At 37.8% G+C, this 20630-nt stretch overlaps 2 protein-coding genes across 9 annotated transcripts; both read left to right on the top strand.

Moving 5' to 3' along the window:
- The first annotated feature begins 211 nt into the window (after positions 1-211).
- LOC127421593 (homeobox protein Hox-A3a-like) lies at positions 212-20622 on the top strand. 8 transcript variants are annotated; one of them, XM_051664735.1, is made up of 4 exons: positions 654-734; positions 14316-14376; positions 17450-18008; positions 19019-20622. In XM_051664735.1, the coding sequence occupies exons 3-4, from the start codon at positions 17567-17569 to the stop codon at positions 19807-19809; spliced, it is 1233 nt and encodes a 410-aa protein (XP_051520695.1). In that variant the 5' UTR covers positions 654-734; positions 14316-14376; positions 17450-17566; the 3' UTR covers positions 19810-20622. The 8 variants fall into 8 exon arrangements, with proteins under 8 accessions (XP_051520696.1, XP_051520695.1, XP_051520698.1 ...); XM_051664738.1 differs by lacking the exon at positions 654-734 and adding an exon at positions 9722-9810; XM_051664739.1 differs by lacking the exon at positions 654-734 and adding an exon at positions 12220-12237.
- Positions 6403-8495, top strand: LOC127421604 (homeobox protein Hox-A4a). The gene is made up of 2 exons (XM_051664753.1): positions 6403-6897; positions 7349-8495. Exons 1-2 carry the CDS (start codon positions 6486-6488, stop codon positions 7672-7674), a joined length of 738 nt encoding a protein of 245 aa, XP_051520713.1. The 5' UTR covers positions 6403-6485; the 3' UTR covers positions 7675-8495.
- Positions 20623-20630: the final 8 nt, after the last annotated feature.

Genomic DNA, 20630 nt, shown 5'->3' with positions numbered 1-20630 from the left:
TATAAAACTGCAATGTACAAATCGGTAAAAATAACAACAGCAACAACAACAACAACAACAACAAAAACAACAACTCCACTTTCGAGATTCTCCAGTTTCGGGATTATTTAATATAAATGCTTATGCAATTAATTGTTATTAAAATTCAAGATGAAACAGAGCACTTTGTTCCGCACGATTCAATGTCTTTATTTCTGTAAAAGTTTGTTTCTAGTATGGTCTCTGGAAGTTCAACAGGTATGAGACGCACAAATCACCATTTTAACCGCTGTGCAAAGGTGTCACTTATGCTTGCCAACCTCTCAACATGAGTGTGCGTCCACGCCCAGTGTCTCGAACTCTTCTCCTCTCCGGAAAGCTGGACAGAGTTTGGAGATTCAAACTTTACTAGACCTTGTACCATTCTTGTTCCGTGACATTGGTGGGTAAGATAAATAAGCAGGGTTGGTCCATGAATTAGATCGTAAATATCACCCGGAGCGAGTCGGCAGATAGGCTCAATGGCCATAAAAAGTCACGTGATGGCCATTAAAGTCAGTTTTATGGTTTTGGGGAGTCAACACTATATCGCATATAAAGTTTAATCGCACTGACGTGGAGCTTCGTTGACTCTTTCTCTGCAGACCGTAGAGGTGTTCCTTGACTGCTTCCACAACTGTTTGTGACATACCAGATTGCTATGGACTGGAAACATGCAGACCGGATTCACTTGGGTGGACGAGGGTCATCTTATGGTAAGTTTAAGTTGGTTTGTTTCGTTCTTGTGCTGCTGTTAAATAAGTCTCTCCAGACCCTTATAATGAGTAGAACACTAATGCGCTCAGTTCCCACTGTGTTAATGAAGGTTTGCACTGTTAGGAGGCTACTTGACCGGCAGATGGGTAGTAGGCTAAGGGGGATTACATCTTGACTGTTATTTTTTCCATCCTACTGTAACATTTCAACCCTTTGCATCTGTTCAAAGAATACGATTTGTGAACGTTTATCTGATGAGAAAAATTTAATTTAGTAGATGTTGTTGCACAAATTTGTCTCAAGCCAGGCCTACCTCAAACTTTTGAGAGAAAGGTAGGAATCCCACAAATAGACTGTAGTAATAGCCTAGTCTACTTAAATTCAATTCATTAGTGTTGCGAATGTGGAGCCGCACTTACGGTAATTTTTTTATTTTTTATTTGTATTTTTTTAAAATCCAGAGACTATTTTGACATCATTTGTTTAAGTTAGGAACGATGAATATTTCCTCTGTGAACATTGTGCTCTCTACATCGAAACTACAGTATGCTAATGTGATTACAAATAATCATGGTTTTCTTAATAATAAACCGAATTTACCAACACAGGTCTATTTTTGTCGTAACCATACAGAAAAGTAATATTGTTTTAAAACAATTATAACTTTTAATGCAGACTCTTCATATTATTTGCATGCTTGAGTTGAGGAAATGGGCATATCCGCATCCTTAAACTGAATTGTGAAGGCGAGTGGGAGATAAACAGAATTCGATAGACAATGAGGGGGAGAGAGAGACTGAAGAAAAATGTCTTTGCAACTGGTTCAACGCGAGGTCAGCGGCGGCAGGAAGATGAATGTGCACACGCTGCAAACCACCAGCAGAGCTCGCTTTTGGCCAAGTTCAGTGTCACCCTCATGGGCGCTCCTTTTCCCTATAAGGCTAGAAAATATAAAATATTAACTCCCACATACAACTTTAATGGCAGGGACTCTCAGCTGAATGAAAATGGTATACAAATATATCAGCATGCAGCATGAATCTCAGTTGAACGAAACTGATTGCTATAGGCCAAGCTGTCTGCAAATATAAAGGTTGCTTAACGTATAAATAGGTTTGGTCTAACAACACTGGAGTTAATGGAAAATATAGAAGACGTTCACAAAGAAAGAAAGAATGAAAGAAAGATGTGGATGAACTCGAAGACGTGTTTGTTTCCATGTGTTTTATTTGTGATTGTTTGTTTGCAAGAGAGAATGAGACTTTAAAGGGAGAGCTGGGGTCAAAAGTTTACAGCAGAACACGTAGCTGTCATCTGTTCTGGAAGAGCGCAGTGCCACTTTTATAATGGCACAAAAGATGGAATAGCTGTGAATCCCGCGAGTTCTGGTCTAACCTCGCAGTGAACTCTGCAAGCTGGGTGACCCTAGGTTAGCATCCCCCAGAGACTACCTCTTTCGACTCTAATGCTAAAGATTGAGTATTCAGGTTTTATTAGGGGGTTTGATTGGTGAATTTTCTTTGAATAAATCGCATTTGGTGACCAAAAGATCGACGTGACATTTGCATTTAGGATTGATAATCATTCCGCGATGAACATTTCTTTGTTTCCATAGTTCCATAGGGGGAACAAGGCCGAGACGGAATTGAAATTTAAACAAAGTTGCCTACAAATAATATGATTTCGTACAAATTCGATATTTTGATAATTTTGTCCCTCTGTGACGAATCTCGTTCCGAACATGCATAGATAAAGAAGCTATATATTCAACCCTATATTTTATTTTATTTTATTCTATTCTTTATTCCTTATGTTGCACGGCGTTAAATGCTTTGAATGAGAAATCCTCAAATATAAAATCTCTTGTAGAGATTCTGTCATTGTCAAAATCCATCTGTCACCTGGAGAATACTTAAAATGTTATTTAGAATAAGACCACATTGGCAATTATGCGTTTAGTCATTAGTTCAGATTGCAAATATTTTCACACCAGATTTATTTTGATTAAAATATGCAGAACCGTGCTTCAATGTTTTTTTTCTATAAATTAATAAAGCGAATTGTAAAAAATTATAAAAATAAATAAATAATAATAATTAAAAAAAATAAAAAATACAAAACAAACAAACAAACAAACAAACAAAAAAACCATTCCATCACGGTTCTGCATATTTTACTCAAAATAAATCCGGTGTGAAAATATTTGCAATCTGAACTAATCCGAGCCAACAAACGGCGATATAAACACAGCTGAATCATAGGCCTACACATTTTATGGAAAAAACCTCGTCCAAGTATGTGCAGGTTTGGGGTTGCATGCTAATTTGGTTTAATTTACAATCCGTGCCTTAAGGTTACAGAAGACGCATGTCAAACCTTGTATCTAGTTAAGATATTTTTTTATCTCGTTTTATGAGGAACATTTTAATTAGTGTGATTTTCAAGTCTCCACAATCTAATATATGTCGGCTTTCGTCATAAATGTTGTAGGCCTAGCGTAGACTGAGTACATTTGGAACAGAGGGACAGTTGAAACACTGTAAATATTTCCCTTCTAATGCAAGTTTGAACCACTGTGAAACACTGTGTTACAACTGTACCCGTGCCATAGGAAATATGGTTGCCAATGCTCCTACAGTTTTGTTAGCTTTTATTCAGTCAGAAAACTGAATTAATTCTTTTTTTTTTCTTTTTTTTTTTGCTTACTTATCTAAGACAGACATAGATAGATAGATAGATAGATAGATAGATAGATAGATAGATAGATAGATAGATTTTGTAAAGTAGATTTAGTTCAAAAATATGATTGTAAATTAGTATTTTGGTTGGTTTGCTTGTGTGTTCATGTTACAGGATGCCTCGCATCAGTGAGGAAACCTAACAAAGCATTTCCAGCTGATGTGTTAGAAATGATACATACGCAAGCATTAGAAATATTTAAAAACAATCAGAGAGTATAAAATGTGTCAGTATATTTCACTTAACTTAGGCATAATGCCATATTTAGCACTTTATAAATGGGTGTTCCAACTGTACCCGGCTTGGGTACAGTTGTAGCAAAAGCGCCCCTTGTCTTCAAACACTATAATTGAAGAAAATATGAACAATGTATGCAAGTTTTTAGCATTTATTTTGTTAGTAGACAGATAAAGGTATCTCATGTGGAAATCATTTAATATGTATTCTGCTCAGTATTTGTGCAATAGAGCAAAAAGCAAAAAGTGTTCCAACTCTACTCTGTCTACCCTACTTGTTCCTCATATTTGAATGTTTGAATTTAGGCCTTCAGTTTTGTACTCAAAGCAGAGAGTACATGAGTATATAATGAATAGCAGACGTTAATGTATAATTGTATATGGGGTTCAGAAAACTTAGCCTTGGCCTACAAATAATAATACTGGTTACAGCCGTTTGGTTGGCTTTTCATTACCAATATTAATTTACCAAAATGTTTTGTTTTATTACTATTTAAATGTTCATATCATAATATAGGTTATATTTTGTAATAACTAAAACATCAATGACAATGATATTAGTAGCTAACAACATTAATGCCTGAATATCTGTTATAGAAGCATGGGCTAAAGCGTTTTTGGAAAGGAAAGGCCAATGGGTTTACAAATGGGTTGCAATAACGGCTTAGTTTATTTTATTGTATTTATTTGTTTGTTTAGTTAGTTAGTTAGTTAGTTAGTTAGTTAGTTAGTAACCACCGACCTCAGGAAGGACCCTTTAAGGTTCTCTGAGGGATTTTTCCAATGGGAGAAACGAAGTCCAAGGCCGGGGTAAACGCAAGGTCACTGCGTCTAACAAATATGAAAATGTCACCTTTTCAGAGGGCATGCCTTGTTGTTTAACAAAGACTGTCAATGAGCAAGATTAATAAGAGGCGAAATGGAAACTGAGTCACTGAGGGGTCAGACCGACGTTATCTCTGTAGCTATTAAAGAAGGAAGCTAAAACAGTGTCGAGCTGTTCTGAGGCTGTGGGGCCGCACGTGGCTCACATAGTTTAGTTAAGGTTCTGTGTATACTTTTCATGAGTTTTCATTTCGGGCTAGGTGTTGCTTTACTACACGGAAATGTTAAAGACAATTAAACATTGCTTAAGCGTTGGAAACTACTTGTCCCAAGAAGATGGTGTCATTATTTTCGTTAATCTGGACAGGCACCCTGGCATATCAGCTTCAAGGTCAGGGATGTTATTTTGCTTACGAACTCACACAAGGTAGGACTTTTAAATTATTTGTAGTGTTCATTAGAGCATTAGTACTGAGGTCCAATAAGAGTATGGTGAAGCTCTAATACCTAATTAGAGCTCTAATAGCTTTTCTGTTGTTTATTTACAGGTAAGGTTAAATGGTTGAAACGAAATGTATTTAGCATTAGGATTCATATTTAATAGAGGTCAGTGTTTCTTGACCATCTAAACGTTTGACATTGAGGCCGTTTTTACGGATGTTGAATACATTTCCTTTCATTTGGACCATTAATAATACGAATATAATTGTATCAATCAGACTGACATACAACTGATACAAAATTGGTAGTCACTGCCTGCATCTCATAACTGAATAAGTCAGAATAATACAAATACAAAGTCAAATTCAAAGTTTATGTCATCTCTCTCCAACGGGGTAGGAGTAGGAGGCGAAAAACAGTGTGAGCCACGGTGCAGCAGAACATAACAGGTCTTTCCACCACACCGTTTCGAGTAGCCTACACACAATTAATACAGATATATTCACAATTCACAACTGAGGTGGAGGAGCAATGTAATGTAATCGAGATTCTCAGCTTCATTTTTATGTGTTCATGAGTAAACAAAATTATAAACATATATAAAGCAATACAATCATATGTCACTATCATGGTGCTTCTGTCTAAATGCCATGGGGTAAATATGACATTTCTTTATTTAGACCACAATGTTTGCAGGTTTTTTTGTTTTTGTTTTTTTTCCCCTGAAAACTGTAAGGTGACATTTTTCACAGTTTTGCAAATTTAGCTAATTGCGGGTCTCTTTTACCATATAGCAAATAATCCCATTGATGATCTTTCATAATATTAGGGAGGAATATCCGTGGTAGAACTCCAAAAATCAAGTCTAGTAATTATATTTAAATGTGACAAAAGACATATTATTTGATGTTGCCTGATTGAAAACAGTCTTTGTGCCTTCTATTAACAGGTGCATGCATGGTCATTGTGAGTTTATCCTACTGATTCAGTTGTTTTTGAGAAAGTGGTGGTGATCCTTCATGAAGGTTCTTTTGAGGAATTTAGAGAAATTAGAATGTTAACGTGTTTAAGTTGCAGGTCGTGGTTATATTTCTCATCAGAATGGGCATTATCACTGCAAGGAGATCCTTCCATGATATATCACGTCCTTTGTTGCACTCCTTGTTTCTCACTGTTTATCATGCATTTTAATATACATTTTATACATTCATCCAGCTGTTTCGTCTTCCACACGAGGTAACGGTAGCTACATCGAATTATTTTCGGTTACATTTGGATTCAATCGCAAAATCAGACGCATAGACAGACGGCCTGGACAAATTTTCGTTGTGCAGATGTCTGGCCTGCTATTGGTGCTTGTTTACACGATGCCCACAGGAGGCGCTGATTGGTCGCATTCCTCACGTGACCGACCAACTTTGTACATTTGACAGACGAGTAGGTGGGTTTTGGAGAGATCAGAAAAACGACAGCACGATAAAAATTAGAATTGTTGCACTTCACAAATTAATGATCATGAGCTCCTACTTGATCAATTCAAATTACATCGAACCTTCTTTCCCACCCTGCGAGGAATACCAGCAGAACGGATACATGCCCATGCCCTCTGATTATTATGAGCGGCCGAAAGACTCGGGCTTCCCCCATCACGAGGAGGCATCATACCCGCGAACAAACTACCACGAACCGAGCTATGAATACGGTAATGTGGCAACTAACGGTCTCAACGATTTCACCGACCGTCATCACGCGCAACCTCAAACCGTTCCGCAGAATCATGGACCCCGCCTCAGTACAGAAAGCTGTACTGGTTCAACAGCAAACAAGGATTGCAGCCTTGTGCCAGAGGCTCTTCCAGGCACACAGAAGGGTAAGGAGCCGGTGGTGTATCCCTGGATGAAAAAGGTCCATGTTAATACCGGTAAGTAATTTGCTTTGGCAATAAAAGCTTGGAACCCTGTGGAGAGCGTTCGTCTCAAGGCATGTCGCGAGCATACCCAGTAGTAATTGCTCATTTGGACGATTTACTGCCCTCCAGATGAAGTCCCGGTGATTAGAAGTTCTTCTAAATTGTATTTATTGCTTGATGTTCCGCCGGGCCATTTGGCACCAAAAGAAACTTCGCTGACCATAGCAACCAGCACTTTTAATTAAGCAACTTGTCTTAAAGGCTTTGAAGCATGTTGGCTGCAAAGCTACCAAATTAGTTGGTTGCGTGTAAATGGAATGCTGTCTGCGAAGAACGACTCGTGTCCTAGTCATTTTTATTGTTCTTCAAAATATTCAGTGAGCGTACCTAATTATCTGGAATCCTCTCACCAAAATCGGAGAATGTCAATAACACTTTCCCGGTTATGTGTTTGTGTGTTTAGTGACCGCCAGCTACTCTGGAGGAGTGCCCAAGAGGTCTCGCACCGCCTACACGCGCCAGCAAGCTCTTGAGCTTGAGAAAGAGTTCCACTTTAACCGATACCTGACTCGACGTCGACGAGTGGAGATCGCACATACAATGTGTCTTTCTGAGCGTCAGGTGAAAATCTGGTTTCAGAACCGCCGTATGAAGTGGAAGAAAGACCACAAGCTGCCAAATACAAAGATCCGCTCCTCGAGCTCTGCGCCCTCCAACCATCAAGTGAAAACGGACGCCACTCAGCAGCAGCAAACACTACTTCCTACGCCTTGTTCCTCGAACCTATAGTGCTAGATGCACAAACGGAACTGAACATGAAAGAAGAACACATAGCAGTATTAGGATACTTCACAGGGTTACTTTTTATTCAGTGTCCGACGAGGCAACCTCACTTTGCCTTCCCCAACCTCTTCTTCTTCCCAACCTCTCTAATTTGAGCTGGACGCACCCTTTCTGTATAAATAGATGGGTTTTTTTTCTAATGGAACATTAGTAGAGTGTACTTTAACTTGGATAATGGATCGTTACGTTTTCTGTCTTTAACCAAGGCATACCGGCTTGTTTGTGAAGTTCATCGCTGACGCATGAACAAATCACTTTGACATTTTAACATGAAGGCACAAGTATAGGAACAATTTCCAAAGGGGTAGTCATCATATTGTCTTAGTCTTATGTTTTAGTGTATTATCTGTATTTACGTCATCAAAGCTGTGAATATTCGTGTATTTGATTATTTGTATATTGGTGAATGATGTCGTTGTTTAAGTAAGCCTGTATGCAAGTAACTGTTACAGTGGAAATAATAAATATGAGTTTATTGTGTATTATCCTTATAGGCTAATTCATGGATAAGACAAGGTAGGCTATGTGATAAATGTTTTGTTTTGTTTTTCTTTACCGTAGTTTACATGATACAGTTTTATTCCAACATATCTTGAGTATCCTTAAAATACTAACTTTTCGTTCAACAGCAATTCACGCATGGAATGATGAATTTGTAGCAACTTTTACATTTTAGAACGTAAAATAATTCCATAAACCTTAGTCCAAAAGCTCAGGTTTGCTTATTTTATTTCATAAGACACTATGACAGCATATGAAAAAATATTCAGATTATAAACGAAAATACTTTGCCACCAGACCTGTGACGTTTATTTGCGTTTTTATTTATACCAGGAATGTTTTGATTTTGCTGAACAATGTTAATGACGTAGGCCTACTATTTTGATATTTGTTAAAATAATTCAACGGGGTGTACAATATAATAGCGTTGCTTTAAAATAACTTGGATTAGCAGTGAGTGACAAGATACCATATCGTCGGTTTTGCGTCGGTATTAGGTAATAACTTAATGCAATGTTTATTTCTAAATATCTATCTGTTAAGTAAAACATTTGTCATTCAACAATAGTACAAACAGACCCTGACTTTTAAATAGATTTTTGTCCGTTTTCAGGACAATCTACACTTAGAGTTTGAATAATATATATGTATATGTCCATTTCTATTTGATATGAATTGTAATGCTGTTGTGCATCAAACATCAAAATGTATTTAAATAACAAACAGAAGTCTTAACTAGTAGTGCGTAATGGTCTAAAATGTATGTGGGGTTCAAGCAGAGGGCACAAAGGAGCCAGCAGAAAGGAGCCATCCAATCATCAAACTGAAGCACCGTGTGCGACCCCTTAACCTCTGACCTCGCCATATTCAGGACCTAAACATGGTCCTGTTCTCCTCGAACGCATTGGGCAGTAGTGGAACTTAAATATGGCATAGGCATTTATTTGACGATTTTGTAAGAGACAAAACACGTAGCCTATAGAGTACCTACTTCGTGTGCATTGTTTTACATGAATATAGATTATGATAATATAATTTCGTCGTTAAATTTGCCGTAGAATATTGCAGACAATTTGGGATGTAATGTGACATTTTGCATCCTGCGTACCTAGTTTGTACCTTATTACAAGTAATTTCTCGGAGACAACAACAGTATTACATGGAACATTCTATCTGTTTGGTCTACGACATGTTACTTCCCCAATAAAGCGTGAAGGTGGATTTGAAATCAGTATGGTTAAACGTATTCGTAAATTCGTGAGTAAAACCTTTAACTGCAGCCACTAAAATCTTCATAATCCATTATCATTGATTCAGATCTTGACAGAAAGGAAATTTAAACTTCCGTCATGACACCCGTATACACCAAAGTAACCTCTCAATCCTCCGTACTTAATTTTTAATTGACTGGCTCACATGACCTTCCTTATTAAATAATAGATACCAGCAGGTCAGAAATAGACTCAGAGTGTTCGGCAGGATTTTACATTTTGCCACTGACCGTCCACTCAGCGAGACATCTCAGAATTCTCTTTCGTGCTCCTGCTCCTCTGCCTGTCAGCCTTCAAAATACGCTATAAAGTAAGTAATCTGATCTTTAAATTCTAACTAATAAAGTTATCAATGAAAACTTTGTACAGCTTTGTATACGCGTCTAGTTTAAATGATACATAGGCTAAACAACGTTGTTCGTGTTAGGTGAACTTATGAGATTTTTCTTTTTCTTTTTCTTGCAGTAATCTAACAACTTCCTCTTGGCACATTTTACATAAGTAATTCAGATGTTATTATTTCAGAGGGAGGTCATTTAAGTGTAGTGGGTCATTTTATCTACAGAGGTTATATAGTGAATCAGTATAATTTATATCAGTTAATGTGACTGATCAGACTAAAAAAGCTACTGAATTTGGTCATCATTTAAGGACTGAGAATTTTTATATATTTGTTAGTCTTCAACTGGATTTTTAAGTAGGCTATACCCCGATTAGTCAAGTTTCAGGCAGAACAGAATGCTCCTCGCAACTCATTGAAAGGCTCAGTCAAAAGACTGGTCATATATTAACAGTTATTAACAGACTGTTGTGTACAATATCAGTACCTCAGGTCGAACAAGGATGGTTTGGTAAACATTAAACAAATTTCAAACCTAACAACAACAACAATAAAAACTATAGGCTAATCATTAATTATGAAGTTGTTCTTAAGCCACTAAAGTAATTTGCTTAGCGTTGAAGGGTGCATGGAAATGTACCCTTTTCAGTAGCTGTCATAAATAAAAACAGGCGACATAAATGGTAATTAAAGATTTTACATCTCCAATTTTTATTTCATTCACAAATAAACGGTAAAACCATTGCCGTTTTCAATGCGTTGAGTTGTATAGCTTTGATGATTGCCGCTGTAGGCTATACTCCATGGGGAATTATCTCCCTATGTGTGTGGTAGTAATCTTGACTTTGTCTTAAAAGCTCCAAATGTCAGTATTGAGAACTAATTTGTTCTGTGCCTGGCGAAGCTCCACGAACCTTTTAGAGAGAAAATACAAACTTATCTGTTCGCCTTTTTAATACACAGCAGGCCAGATTTTTCATTGAACAATAAACATGTCGAAACAAGTTAGTCTGAGGTTCTCGTTTTATGATAAAAATAAAAAAAATCTACGACGCCATGAAAAATATTTAACTCATTTTGTCCAAAGACAGGAATTTCTTGAACCCCTTGCCGTCCTGTTCACGTATACTTTGTGTGACATCGGTATTCATGCTGTGGTCAGTCAGGTTTAGGAGCCATGCTGAAATGTGCGAGAATCATTCAGACTTCGGCAGGTCCTCTGCAGAGCGGTCTCTAGTGAGCGAGCATGCAGGTGAACACACTATAACGAAAGCAACAATAAAACAAAATGTGTTAGCAAGAAAAAACTAGTCCGACTTGAGCGGTTTTTCAAAAACATGTTTTACGAATGAGAAAATATTTGACGTTCAGGAGTCTCACTCGATAAAGCACACAGCACATATAGCTAATACTCAAATTAAGACGTTTTATCGCTTTTGACGCTCTCAATCATTCCTTGCGGACTATGGTGCTAAACCGATGACATAGTTCAGCTCGTGTTGAAATCTAGAGAGAGAAAAAACTTTCTTGTGGGGGTGGGGGTGGAGGGGGGCGTCCTGCCCGACTGAGGTGATTAATTATCTTCTGGGCCTTACCTCGTCCAGTGGAGGAGCTTTTAACATAAACACTCTGCTGCCGGAAAACAAGCACCAAATGGTGGTAAAGAACAAGTCTCCCTTCTTCTGACGGGTTTCCTTTCTTTTGTTTGATGAGATGGACCTGATAGATCACCGCTCTGTAAATATGGATGCAGTTATGGCTCTTGTAGCCTAACTATAAATGTTAGGGGGTCTGCTATAAAAGTTTTGACACATATAGTAATACATACAGTGTGCACAGTTATGGTATTGTACTGTTGAAACGAGCTCACTCAAAAGTACGTGTAGATGCTTGGTAGGTCCTTTGACAACACGAATTTCCCGGACTTCCATTCATGGTCTTTGTTGACTAATTCACCATAATCACCGAGAGAGGGCCACATTGCACACACGAGAGTAGACTACTTTATTTGTTAATAGTGGTGTATATCGGATTTTTAATGTATGTTTTATGTATCTAGCATTTGGATGACGCATTTTAACAAAATAATGCGTGTAAAAAAGTAAAATGTTAGGTTTATATCAATAAAGCACATTTTGAGAGGCCAGAAGGCAAGCAAACGAAGACAGGAAAGTTCTCTATCAATGCATGTTGTCTCATTCTCAATAACACTTGCACACAATTAATGTCATGTCGTCCAAAATATTCTTTGCTTGCTCTTATGACCCCTCCCACACACAAACACACACAAAACACTCTCGTTCATTCCTACACTACCATTAGGGTTTTGCCGAAATCTGTGATGCAAGCTTTTCTCTGCCTAAAACATAGGACTGTGCATTTTAATTTTGAGCAAAGGTAGACATCTTTTTTCCATCTTTGTGATGCGTCTCAATCGGGGCCAACAACAGTCTCTATTAATGATTCATAGATTCAAAAAAGTGTTTAATAGACACTGGGTCACGTGTGTGGGGCTCACAGTATGGGTGAAATGTTATGATGAAGGGGTAGATAGCGTGCGCGCCCCGGTCTGCTGATCTGCTTTTTGCGGCAGCCTACTTCACGAAAGTGGGGTCGGGTCATTGTGGACTTGCTAGAGAGAGAGAGAGAGAGAGAGAGAGAGAGAGAGAGAGAGAGCGACAGGGATGGGAGAGAGAAAAAAATAAAAAGAACGAAAGACCTTAGTACGTTTTGCGGATGGTGTTATACAGCTGTCTGAACGGATATGTTTTTCCACGCACAAAAAGACAGAAAGCCCGGCGAACTATGAGGATGGATTTTACTTTGAGGTATTTCCGCTGATTGTTCATTACTCTTGTGAATTAATGGGGCTCAAAAAGACAGGTCAGTATACAGACTAGCGGTTGAACACAGGAGAGATCTGAACTCAAGATCATCCGTTTGGTCTTTAATAATAAACTCAACTTAAAAAATATTTTATATAGAACTTTTATTATCTCCTAACTAGCACTTAAACAACCATTACACTTGTGCAAGCAAACCCCAATTGTATCGTATCAATTTACATAAACTTTGTTTTCTCCCAAAAGTTGTGTAAATGAATCTGTATTATAAGCTAATTAATTCCCAAATACTGATGAACAGATACATTATATTTATTATCAGATACACTAGACTGCCCTGTATTCTCTGAATAAAAATTGAATATATTTTAATAAAGAGTAAAAAAAATAAATAAATAAATAAATAATAAAAAAAAACATTTAAATAAAAAGAAATACTGAGGACAATACAGAGCAATATATCACCGACTTTACGCACTAAATTTGCTTTCATCTGGTTTCCAAATACGGCTTTATTACAGTAATTTGTCGTTCCTTTTCAAACTTGAGATTACATTTTCTTTCACACCGTTATTACTCAGTGTTAGTTGTTTAGAATAGAAATGTTCTATTTCTTTAATCTGGACTTGTATTTTTTTTAAGGTGTGAATGACCAATAATAATTCATCTTTATTTGTATTGCACTATTTTTCCTTTATACCTGGACTCAAATTGGTGCCACTCGTGTGTAAGCCTTCTAGGTTGTAGGAAGCGTGTAAACAGGGTTTTCCCAGGAAGAATAAATCACAAGACAGCGAATAAAACTCCACACAGAGCAATGGCGGCCCGTTTGTTGCGGAGGCTCGCATGGTAAACGAGGATATAAAATAAGAAGGACTATCATCCAGAAGCACTCTGCCGCGCAGAGGTCAAGACGCACGAGTCTTGATTTATGGGCTGGGGGACTTAGGGCAGCCGCTGCTTGGGAGCTAATGACTATTCGATCTAAATTCTCTTGTTTGGAAACAAAATGGAGGAGAACACGATACATTTGCTTGAATGTCTTTTTCTTATTGATGATACATTCTTATTTTCACATGCGCATCAGTATATATATATATATATATATATATATATATATATATATATATATATATATATATATATATATATATATAAAACATGTCATTTAATTTGATATTTTTGCTTTTATTCTTAGAGTTTCCTAGTAATTGCCTGCATTAGATGTAGGCATATTAGTAGTGCAAATACTTGTATAAGCAAAAAAAAAATATAATAATAAATAATAAAAAAATTGCATTAAGTAAACGATTTTATATTGATATTTCGCTAAAGCCTGAGCTTTGATGTTGTTGAGCTTTTTGTCTTATTGTTTGTTGTTTATGTTAAACTCAGCTCAGTTCAGTTCAGCATTTAGTTTTATTGGAAATATAAATACTTAACTTGTTAAAATACTTTAAATGAATAAAAAATATATATACACCGTTTATCACTGTGCATTTACTGAATAGTTGAGTTAATTGTGCCATTGAAATTGTTATTACTGTCTATATTTCTGTTATGGTGCTGTGAAAATACAGAAATTGCTTGCTACAGAAATTATAACACTTTTATTTTCATTTCTTGTCGTAGATCTCCAAATAATTGAATGTGTCTCATCACTAAGCGTACGAGAAACTGAGTTTTGCTTAAGGTGAGCTATAACTCTATTGCATTATACAACGATTACTACTATGTTTTTATATATATATATATATATATATATATATATATATATATATATATATATATATATATATATATTATTATTATTATTATTATTATTATTATTATTACTCACTATCATTTCAATTATTCTGAGGATTACACATTTGCCAGGCTGAATAAAAACTGAAGCCCTATAATTTATTTTCATCCACTTGTACACCAGCAAGTACACCAATCTAACATAAGAAGTTATGTTGCAATGATAGTTCATCTCTGAATTACATGAATAACATGAATTACGATTATTTAATTGACATTTCACCTGGCAGATTGTGACCCATTAATGAAATCTCTTAGTCATCGTTTTAATGGGGGGACAATGGAGTAAATGTCCAAAAGGCTAAAACTGCATATGCAAGGATTTTTAAATCCCACTCACCAACCCACGTTGCCCGCCCTTCTTTCTTTTGGTTTGAAAATCTGTAATCCAGTGGGCCGCGCGAGAACAGGAATCTGTTTGTGTTTATTGCCGTGCTGCGTTAGGACATAAATCTTCTAGTATGACCGAGAAAAGACACAAGATGATGTTGGTAATTCACTCGTATGCAGAAGAGTTTGATCCACAATCTCCCCTCCCCAGCTCACAGATCCTTTTTTCTTTCTGCTACTTTGGGGGTCTATGACTTCCCTAACCCTTTTTTCCATAGTGAAGAAGCATCCTTTACTTTCATCAGTGATGCTCTTTTGCTCAGGCTTTATTATAAATTGTATTTGTTAAATGGTTGGAGTTTGTCGAAAGCTTTTGCAGTAGGTTTGATTGATAGCTCCACTGAGCACAGTATCTATTTTTGTTGTCGTTTCTGCTGCTGTTGTTGTAGCTGTTGTTATGATTTATTTCTTGAAACAGTTTGTGTAACTAATTTTAAAAATCTTTATTTTTTAAGGTAACTCAGTCTATTGGATCAATCGTACAATGTTCATTACACTTATGTGCCGTTGACACACAATATTTCACAAATTGTCTTGTTCTGAGCATACACTTTTTAAAAGTCTTAAATGTGATGAAGTTGTCCATATCCAGTCCTGACTGTGTACACAAGGGAGTGCAACGGCTTTCTTTGCTTGAGAAGGCGCTTCATTTGCATAATTTTCTTGTCTACTGTGACGCTGAGGGAGTTTACAGGGGTGTGCATGAGTATGTGTTAACGTGCTAGTTTGTGCAAGTTAGTGTTACATGAAAGGCTCACTAGAGTGGCTAATGGTGGCATTTAGTATAGGTCCGAAATCACCGTTGCTGTAGTTGCCTAATATGCGTAAAAGGTGCTTTATCGTGACGATTAAAGAGCACGAGACTACCTTCGTAATCTGCGTGCTTTACTGATCTAAGTCAAAAAAAGAACCAAGGAAATAATTTTAGTCCTCGTGCGCAACTGAATCGCTGCTTAACTGCAGATACGTCCCATGACTCCTGCAAGTGCAGCTTTCGCTTTGTTGTCCTCCATATTTAGCTTAACTCTGAACCACTGTTTGATCGATTTCTGCTGCTGAATGAGAGAAGCTCGCGCCGTGCTGCGCGCTACTCGTCAGAGAGGAAGGTAAGTGGGACAGAAGGAGAGTTCTCGCATGGCTGTTAAATGGCGAGTTTGTGATTTATGATCTCGCGACTGAAACCTCGGTTCAGGGAGAGTTCATACTCACACATACACACTCAAGCCAGATTCCTCCCGTGCGGTAGCCGGGGTCTCATACTTTGTGCCTTGGACGTCTTTTCTTTGAGCTTTTTATGTGTATGCTTGTGCCAAGGAGTGAAAAAGTGGATAATGTCAAGCGTAGATAGATCGTCTAAAATCAAAGAGGTCTTTTGGTTTAATTTCATGTGATTATGTTTTCTCAGTTTGCTATTCAGGCCATATTCAGCACAGTCACATCTGTTTGATTGTTGTAAAAAATGTTTCTCCAATCGTTTTTTCTTCTTCTTTTTTTGGCCTGTCAGTAATTCCTCAGTTTCTTTTTTACAAGTTGCCTAGTCGAGATATTCTATTATTATTATTATTATTATTATTATTATTATATTTTTTAAAAGCCACTGCTTTACATATATTGTACGCGTAGATCATGTTTTTCCATTCTTTTCGTTTTGTTTCTAAGAACAAAACTGTCGACGTCTGAGATAAATGTAAATTTGCAACCAATTTTTATTTTATTTTATTTTATTAAATATCCCCTCAGAGTCGGAACATTTGTGCCATTAAGTAGATAAATAAATTGAGTGAGTTAAGGCAGCTTTTTTTCGATTGGAATATGTGTAACATTAGATGTATATATTAATTGGATTATTTGTCCATATTGGATATTGTACTAGAACCTCCGCGCTTCACAGCAGTCCCGATCTTGGTGTCCCGTCATGTATCAGCCGGTGCCGGTAACAATCATTATGGGCTGGCGGGGAAAATGTCTTGGCGTGTTCATGGAAGCGCGAGTCCGCCCGGTTTTTCAGGTTTCTTGCTACTATATCTTTCTAATCCAAACAGTACACGCAGAGGCTTGAAAAGATGTTGGCTAAAATCATAAAATGTTAGGGAAGAAAACTTAGAAGAATTAAATGCAGATAACCCGGTTGATTCTTTGTCTAATAGGAAAAATGTATATGACAAACATGAAAAAAGAGGCTATGAGAAAAAACTGACAATGAAAAATTAACATCCTATAAATTCCAGGGTTATAATGTCACCTACATATAAAAAGTCTTACACAACCAATATACTAACAATTCACACTTCCAATTTACATTAAGATCTACTGGTTACAGAAAATATTCGTTTTGTTTATTTATTTTAAAATATTTTTATATTTTGACTTGGCCTTCTCGACTGGATAGTTAAATATTTTAACCGGTGATTATGTTGTAGTGCTCTTCAGTTATGTTGGCTATTGTTACAGCTGGCCATAAGGTAAGTGGTGACCGGCTCTCCGGGTCTCGCTGCGGTGTCAACCGAGCTTTGTGAAGTAAGATGGATAGGCCTTATTTTACCCGCTCACCATATCTTCTCTCACCGTAGGTTCAACCGTAGAGCCCACTGGCGAAGGGGTGTCACGTGACTACGTCGAGCCAATGTTCTTCTACGACGGTGTCAGGACCTTGTCAGACAGAGAAATAAACATTGGGAAACAGCGAGATGCAAAAAGCGACCTACTGCGACGGCTCGGCAATTTACAGTGGCTTCCCCTATCAAAGCGCAAATGGTTTAGGTTATGATGCCAATCAGCAGCAATATCTTCAGGGCCTTCATGTGGAACGTGAGCACCATCGATCGGCCTGCTCCCTGCAGTCTCCTGGTGGCTCTGCAGCTCTGTACAAACCCAATGATATCTCCGAGGGCTGCCAACGGAGTAACGGGACTCAAGCCCCAGTACCAGACACCCCCGACAACAATCAGCCCCCTACTGCCCCCTGTGGACCAGGTTCCCCTAGTGCCCTGAACCATATTCCGAGCGGTGATGCCATCGCCAAGAACCCAGGGCATGCCTCTCCAACGCCAGCCACTAGGAAACAAATTTTCCCGTGGATGAAGGAGTCCCGTCAGAACACAAAGCAGAAATCCTACAGTACCATTCCAGGTGATTATATCAGCCAAAGCATAGGAGCTTATGAGGTCCAATGTGATTAACAGTTATAAAAATGAATGAATATGAGTTAGACCAGTGGTTTTCAACCAGGGGGCCGGGATCCACTAAGGGGTCCTCAAGATTACTTAAAATTAATTTAAAATAAGAAATATTAAATAATTAAAATAATCCTACTTAATTAAAATGCTAAAAAATACTTTATGATGTATGCCTAGAAATTATTAACAGACTCTTTCTGAAATTTCTAGAATCAAAAATTATCCATGATTAATTATTTTAATCAGACACGTCTAGTTTCGGGCAAGGGGTCTTCAAATATTGTCTTGGACAGTGGGGGGCTTGGAGTCAAAAAGGTTGAGAACGACTGAGTTAGACCACTTCTAATCATATGAACCATTTAGCATGTTCAGCTTTCTGTCTTGATATTTATTAGCAACGTAATTCGGGCACAGTTTTGTATTTAAGACCATTTCTATAAAAAAAATATTCTTGTTGTCCCAATGCACATGAATTAAGTATAAGCTGACAAGACACGTTTTTGTTAAATCAACTCATTTAATTTAAGTTTCCTTGGTAACATGATTTTTTGAGTAATATGAACATGGGAGGATTGAGTAAAACTGACTATAGAGAAAGTTCATTTTTTGAGTCTGTCTATCTATATATCTGTCTGTCTGTCTGTCTGTCTGTCTATCTATCATTTGTGTCTCCCTTTTTCATTTTGATTGGCTCCTTGTGGTCACATTTACAGGTTTATTTATTCTTCATTCATTGTTTGGTTGGCCTACAACAGGCATGCGTGCACGCGGTTCCCTGTCTGTTTACTTTATAAGTTCATACTATAAAGATGCAAAATGTAGCCTATTCTTTCCTGCTTTACCAGTAGGGCCTTTATGAATAAATTAATGATTTGCAGTGGAGTTAATTTATGTGACATATGTAAAACACTTTTCATTTTATGTTTTGCTTAAACTGACCAAGGCGTTTTTATCCTTATACAGTGGAGAGCTATCCTGGAGACAAGAGTCCCCCCGGTTCGGCTGCCTCCAAGCGCGCTCGTACAGCATACACATCTGCGCAACTCGTGGAGCTGGAAAAAGAGTTCCATTTCAACCGTTACCTCTGCCGCCCTCGAAGAGTGGAAATGGCAAGTTTGCTAAACCTGACGGAAAGGCAAATTAAAATATGGTTCCAAAATCGTAGGATGAAGTACAAAAAGGACCAAAAGGGGCTTGGAATGATGCCCTCTCCTGGAGCACAGTCTCCCCACAGTCCCGTTGCCCTGTCATCTGGTAGCGGAGCAGGGGGTGGGAGTGGATATTTAAGTTCAATGCATTCTCTGGTTAACAGCGTGCCCTACGACTCACCCCCTCCAGCATCGTACAGCAAACCCCAGCCTAATGCATACAGCCTTCCTACGTCATATCCACCTCTGAACAATTGCCCTCCTCCTCAAAAGCGGTTTCTGGTTACTGGCACAACCACGCCTGAGTACGACACGCACAATCTTCAAGGCAACAGTAATTACGGGACCCAAGTGCAGGGTAGCCCAGTTTATATCAGTGGCAGTGGAAGCTACTCGGATTCTTCAGTGGGCATGGGAGGTTCGGTTTTTGGCCTGACACATCTACCGCACCCTCCTCAAGGCAATATAGATTACAACGGCGCCATCACCATGGGAAACAGCCATCATCAAGGAGCGTGCGAACCAAATCCGTGCACATTCACAGACCCTACAACGCATTATTCTCAGGGAAGAATTCAGGAAGCGCCCAAACTGACTCATCTGTAGTGTGGCTGCAATGTATTTTTCTCCCCGTCCACCGGCACACCTTCACATTCCTCGCCTGACTGCGTCCTCCTCCTCCGACAGCTCCGTCCATTCGGTTCTTAGTTTTCCTGACGTAGCTCGGCGAAATTATTTTGTTGTTGGTTTAAAAGTTTGCATATATAGAAAGAGAACGTTATAATTCTTCAAAACTCACGTCATGGTATCATGAGAATATGTAGCCTATTTTATTTCATTTTTTTAATGAAATTTGAAACAGGGTATACGAATACAGAACTATAGTTTTATGGTTCTATTTTAAATGTGAATTTTAAACCTTCAAAATTATCCTCTGTCCAGTTTTTTTTATTTTATTTAAAATACGCCTTATCTCCTCCCTATTTTTTCTGTTTTGCATTTTGCACTTGAGGAAGGATGCATATGAGCACGACTTCTTTATTCAACAGTCTTATCTTACAGCGTGAGCTCATGTGTTTCAGGTCTTTCAAATGTATTTATTTTGTTGTCATTGACAATAGATTTCTAGTGTTATTTAGCCCAGTCCTTCAGATGATGGGTAGAAGGCAAAATTGAGCCGGGAATTCTCCCTGTATTGTTTATACTGAAACACATTATATGGTCCAGTGCTAACAGGCAAGACTGTTTATTAAAGGTCAATGTATTCGAATATTAATGTGTGCAAATGTTAATCATGACTTGCTTTAAAGAGTCAGAAGAGACAACGGTCAGATATTCATACTTTTTATTTGTTCAAACATTTTTGATGTCATTCCATGTTGCTCCACATTTGAAGAAATAAAAGAAACTAACTGACAATCTTATGT

Source organism: Myxocyprinus asiaticus, chromosome 30 (assembly GCF_019703515.2).
Source record: "Myxocyprinus asiaticus isolate MX2 ecotype Aquarium Trade chromosome 30, UBuf_Myxa_2, whole genome shotgun sequence".
Taxonomy (NCBI): Eukaryota; Metazoa; Chordata; class Actinopteri; order Cypriniformes; family Catostomidae; genus Myxocyprinus; species Myxocyprinus asiaticus.
This window is presented reverse-complemented; position numbering and strand designations above follow the sequence as displayed.